The sequence below is a fragment of the Macaca thibetana genome, chromosome 6 (assembly GCF_024542745.1).
Source record: "Macaca thibetana thibetana isolate TM-01 chromosome 6, ASM2454274v1, whole genome shotgun sequence".
NCBI classification, from domain to species: domain Eukaryota; kingdom Metazoa; phylum Chordata; class Mammalia; order Primates; family Cercopithecidae; genus Macaca; species Macaca thibetana.
In genome coordinates, this window is record NC_065583.1 from 84,646,456 (window position 1) to 84,652,566 (window position 6,111).

Consider the following 6,111-nt stretch of genomic DNA (forward strand, 5'->3'; position numbering starts at 1 on the left):
ATCAGAGCAGAATCTTCCAATGACTTCCCGTTCCATCTGAGTTAAAGTCAAAACTCCTTACAAGATGCCCCAAGGCTCCACATGATCTGATCCCTTTCTCCCTCTTGTTCACTCTCCTCAGCTCACACTGGCCTTCTTCTCTCAATCAATCCCACTTTAGAGCCTTTGCACTTGCCCTGAGATGTTCTCATAACTGTCTCTTAAAAAAAAAAAAAGCTCTCAATTTAAATTCACTTCCTCAACAAACACTTCCCTGCCCAGTCAACTGAGTTAGTCTCAATCCTCAGTCACATTTTCTACCTCTTTTGCACCTTGTTTTATTTCATTCATAACACTGGCTCCTTACCTTGCCAGTTTTATTTATTTTCTTGCCCTGGTTGTCTGTTCCATCAGATCCCACCATGATACATTCAGTGCCTAGTGCAGTGCCTGGCACATAGTTTGTGCTCAATGAATGTGACTTGATCAAATAGACTATATTTCTCCATTTTCCAAACAAACTTGTTCCTTATTTCTGCCTATTCTATATGAGTCATGGTGTTACCTAGGCAATGTATACTCTGTCACTTCCTCTCTCCCAACCCCAATCTCACTTACATTTCCTTCTGGTCCCAGATGAAGACTCGCTTCCTTTGAGAAACATTCCCTATTGCAGCCCTCTCTGCACTGACCATCTCTTTCCCTAGCACATAAGCATATCCATCATATTAGTCATATACTGTACTCTCCTCCTAGTTATTCACCCTCCAGCTGTTTATGCCTCTGTGTCCTGTCTTCCATCTCTACTGTGGTTTCCTTAAGGAATGGTAGAGCTTTTCCTTCTTCTGGGTTCCCCATAGTTTACTGGATTTCTCATAAATGGCTGCTGAAGTCTGCTCCTGGCAAAGAGATTTAACTCATGAGGAAATTATCACAAGAGAATGTAAATTACCTGAGCAAGTTCTTACCTTGTTTCACCACCAAGAGTTCTGTATGTGCTTTTATAAAACCCTTTAAAGCCATCAGCTAACTTGGCTTGGAAGTCAATAGCCACATAGTATTTCAGGTGAGGCGTAAGTTTCTCTGGAACCAGCAGTGCAATTTGTTGATGAGCAGGATAACTCAAAACTTTTAGCTCTTTTCCTGATTTCATGTATCTTGAATCTTCCTCTGACTGAAGAGTGGCATTTGTGATTTCAAGATCTTTGCTGTGCAAGATGATAAACTGGGTAGCATTGCTGACCAAGACCTCGATCTTCTCAGATGCAACAAAGTCCAGAGAGGTGAGATTGGGGTGGACAAAGAGGTCATAATGGAGGGGAATGACCACGTTGGGGAGTCTTAGCTCCTGCCAAGGAAATGGTTCCCCATTGGAGGCTACTGGGAAAGCCCCAGGATCCTCAGTGAAGTAATGACTAGATGGCACTGAGAATTGAGAACAAACGCATATTTGGAGCAAGATGGCTGCTAAGCAGTAAAATCCTGTGTGAATATTAAACATTGGTTTTCTGTGTGAATTGCAGAAGAATGGAACATGAAATCTATTCTCTAGAAGACAAGTTCCAGGCTAATCTCGTAGTTCTTCATAGCACTGCACTGGCTCCTGTTCTGTCACACGGGGTCTGGACAATATTTTCAATACATGAATTTAATCTGGAAGAAAAAAAAACACACTTATAACATGAAGAAAAAGATTTCAATTTACAAATAAAATCTTAAACATGTAAAAAAGTATGTGTGAGTAAGGGAAAATCTGCTTTCTGTCTGAATTATGCCAAGTATCCATAAAATAAAGCAGAAATTAAGCTGTTAACTGGTTATTACAAATAAAAACCCTTTAGGATTCCCCCAAAAAATCCTACCTTAAAATTGAATGTAATGAATTTCTTCTGAATTCTTGTGCAATGAGCAGAAGGCAGGTATGTAAATTCATTGCATGTTGAATGTTTTTAACATTTGTTTATATTTTAAATTTTTGTTTATTTATTTATGTTTTAGACAGGGTCTTGCTCTGTTGCCCAGGTGGGAGTAGAGTGTGCAATCATGATCACAGCTCACCATGGCCTCAACTTCCTGGGCTCAAGTGATCCTCCCACCTCAGCCTCCAGAGTAGCTGGGACTACAGACACACACTGCCACACCTGGTTACTTTTTTTGTAGAGAGAGGTGTCTCCCTGTGTTACCCAGGCTGGTCTCGAACTCCTGAACTCAAGCAATCCTCCCCACTTAGCCTCCCAAAGTGTTGGGATTATAGGCGTGAGCCACTGTGACCAACTTATTTTATTTATTTTTTTTAATTTATGTTTTTGCAATGGAGTCTCTCTCTGTTGTCCAAGCTGGAGTACAGTGGCGCTATCTCAGCTCACTGCAACCTCTGACTCCTGGGTTCAAGTGGTTCTTCTGCCTCAGCCTCTTGAGTAACTGGGATTACAGTTATGTGCTGCCACGCCCAGCTAATTTTTGTATTTTTAGTAGAGACAGGGTTTCACCATATTGGCCTGGCTGGTCTCGAACTCCTGATCTCAGGTGATCCACTTGCCTTGGCTTCCCAAAGTGCTGGGATTATAGGTGTGAGCCACTGCGCCCAGTCATATTTTATTTTTTTTAAAAGACAATGTCTCACTATGTTGGCTAGGCTGGCCTCAAATTCCTGGGGTCAAGCAATCCTGATGCCTCAGCCTCCCAAGTAGCTGGAGCCACAGGCACATGTGTAATTTTAAGAGTATGCCTGAAAGTAAACTGTGCAAGATATCTCTATTTTGTCTTCATAAGTCACAAAGAATATTCTGTATATAATCTATATTCTTTGGATACCAGATATTATTATTACTTCCACTAATGGCATTGAACTTCAACTCTTTCGATAACATTATCTGAATGGCCTCATTTTATGGCTACTGGTGTAAAGGTTGCTGGTCAAGGTAGGTGTTTATCCTCAGTTTATTTTCAATATGTCAAAAGCCATTGAAATAAATTTTGAGTTTATAATATTCTCACATAATTTTTTAAAGGTTTAGTTCTTTTCCTTTACACTACTTTTGAAAGCACAATTAAATCAAACTGAATTTACTACCTTTGTAAATAGAACTAAGTTTCTTACTCTTCGAAGGGTAAAGCTATAACACATATAAAATTAGGATGACCAGCATAGTTAATTTAGGAGAATCAATTCTTACTCTCACCCTGCCACCTGCCTCTACTTACCTCCTTACTGCTCCAACTGAAACCATGAAGGTTTTCTCTGCTGCTGCTTCTTTTTATAATCCTTAACAAGTTTTGCAGTATTAATTATCCAGATAATTACTTCAATTTTTCAATTTGCAATACTAATGCAGATAACAGGTATTATTAAAGGAACACAAATAAAATAATATTAAATAAAGATACTTCTCCCTCCTTTTGAAAAACAAGCATTAAATTACTGCTACAAATCTCAATGTTCCAAGAACCTCTGATAAGTACACTCATAATTGGTCTATTAACTTGAGTTTTGGAGGGTTTAAAAAAAATGGAATGACTTATTAGGTGGGTCTGAGGCTTTGGAATCAGACCGGATTCCAATACTAAGTCCACCAACCTCATCTGTGTCATCATGGGCAAAGTTTCTGACTTTTTGAGCTTCATTTATCTCACCCATAAAACAGTGTAATAATTATGTCTTCCTCATGCTGCTATGATTAAATGAAATAATTCATGTGAAGAAGTTGGCACAGCACAGCATGGAGCATATAGGAAGCAAGTAATGAGTGTTGGATAGGAAATTATTATTGGGATTATAACTTGCATTCAGTGACCAAAATGAAGGAGTAGCTCTGCCCCCACTTGTAGCAGACACTCCCAGAGATGTACTTGATTGATAAAAGTAGAGAGAAAAGCTTTACTCACACAGTCTTTAACTTTAGAACTAGTAAGGGTTTTAAAGACCAGCTAGTACAAGTCCTTAGTATTCAGATAAAGAAACAGGACCAGACACAGTGACTCAGGTCTGTAATCCCAGCATTTTGGGAGGCCGAGGTGGGCAGATCACCTGAGGTCAGGTATTCGAGACCAACCTCACCAACATGGTGAAATCCTGTCTCTACTAAAAATACAGCAATTAGCCGGACATGGTGGCACATGTCTGTAGTCTCAGCTACTCAGGAGGCTGAGGCACGAGAATCACTTGAACCTGGGAGGTGGAGGTTGCAGTAAGCTGAATCGTGCTGCTGCACTCTAGCCTCGGCGACAGAGCAAGGCTCTGTCTCAAAATAAATAAATAAATACATAAATTAAATTAAATAAACAGGTAAAGAAACAGGATGGTGACTTCTCAAAATCCACACAGGAAGTTTGAAGCAGAATCAGGACTAAAACACAGTTCTTTGACCTCTAGCTTTCTATTATACTGCACTGTACCTTAAATAGCAATGCAGTGAACAAAACATCCTGGGATTGAAGAGGCAAGAATTATCACAAATGTTTAGAAAAGATAAAAAGATCTCTGAAAGAGAGTGAGTCAGTGCAGCAGAGTCTTAGATCAAGTCCCACCCTCGACTGCATACACTTTCTAATACAGCCATGCCCAATTCACCCCGGTCCTCCAGAATGTTGCCTTAGATTACAAAACCTTCTCAACACAGCAGTTCTATACCTTCAGTTCATTATTCTCATTGAAAAATTCTAATTTTAAGACAAACCCAAGAGAAATGTTGATACATTACCTTAAGTCATGCTGCTGCAGATTTGACTGAAGGAGAATTTATTTTTGCTTTCACTTTCTGTTATAAGATTCAGAACTTTGCACGCTTCCTGCGTACAGTGCTAGCTGGTTCATTATCACGCAGGTGTGAATGGAGCTTAGGATCCAAGCTTTATTCCAAAAAGGATAAGAAACTTTTTGCAGAATGCACTAATAAGTGGCTTTGGAGTATAAGCCAAACCATGGAAAGAAAGGATTGCCAGTGGCTGCCACTTCTGCTGTTATCGCCTCCGTTCCCTTATCCCCAGGGTAAAGCCTTCAGAACATACTTCATGTTTTTTAGTGCCAAGTTGCCTTAGGAATTGATCTTGAACTTCTCCTTGTGCTGCGTCCTCAGTGCTATGAAATCTGACTTCTGCCCATGCACCCGACAAATGTAACTAACTCCAAGCGTACCAAACACCTCCCAGGCAACTTCTGTGGTCTTTATCAGAGGTGATTATTCTCAATTTTTCCAGTCTGTAACCTCCCCGTCTCCTTGGGTACGAGGGGACTGTATCTCACCCTCATCTCTTTGATCTCTCTTTATCTGCCTGTTTGAGTTGGGCTTCTACTTCCTCTTTGCTCTGAATATAGACCTTCCACAAAGATGAAACCTCTGGACTTTGCTCTGCCCTCTCTTTATCCTTTCCAGTACCCAGATTTAGCATTTATCCCCATTCATCCCACATTGCTCCCATTGTGATCCCTCCTCCAAGGGTTCTGCTGCTGTAATTCCAACAGCCCGATGGACTGACATTACGTGGATGTCTAACCCTAACCTGAACCAGAACCCTAACAACTCAAACAGTGTTTTCTTTCCCCAGATTAACACCCTTTGCTTGAGCTTTATATGCTTCCAGCCTTCTTCCATTATCTGGGATTGAACCATATAGTTAGTTATTTTGATTCTATCCCTCTCCAATTTGTTACCAAAGCCTGTGGATTTTTCCTTTTCCTTTTTTTTTTTTTGAGATAGGGTCTCACTGTCACCCAGGCTGGAGTACAGTAGTGCCATCCCAGCTCACTGCAGCCTCGAATTCCTCAGCTCAAATGATCCTCCCACCTCAGCCTCCCAAGTAGCTAGGGCTACAGGCATCCACCACTACACCCAGCTAATTTATTATTATTATTATTTTTATAGATGAGGTCTTCCTAGGTTGCTCAGGCTGGTCTCAAATTCCTAGGCTCAAGTGATCCTTCTGCCTCAGCCTCCCAAAGGGTTGGGATTACAGGCATGAGCCACCACAACTGGCCCTTTTGAATCATTTTCAATCTCGTTCTATCCAATTAAGAAAAACTCCCACTGCTTATTAAAGTAGTCCAGGTCCTCATCCTTCCTCACAATGGCCTTCACCCATATCTTCCCGGCTTCGCAAGCTCAGCTTCTTGCAGTTTACTTGTACAATGCCACC

General features: G+C 40.8%; 1 protein-coding gene across 2 annotated transcripts in view; it reads right to left on the minus strand.

Moving 5' to 3' along the window:
• The window catches only part of ERAP2 (endoplasmic reticulum aminopeptidase 2), a 58,703-nt gene extending 53,411 nt beyond the window's left edge, over positions 1 to 5,292 (minus strand). For both annotated transcript variants that reach the window (XM_050795387.1, XM_050795386.1), the window contains exons 1-2: positions 4,680 to 5,292; positions 948 to 1,632 (exon numbers count right to left, since the gene is read on the minus strand). In XM_050795387.1, coding sequence (XP_050651344.1) covers positions 948 to 1,480 — 533 coding nt within the window. In that variant the 5' untranslated portion in view covers positions 1,481 to 1,632; positions 4,680 to 5,292. The remainder of the gene's footprint in view (positions 1 to 947; positions 1,633 to 4,679) is intronic.
• Between the last annotated feature and the right edge of the window lie 819 nt (positions 5,293 to 6,111).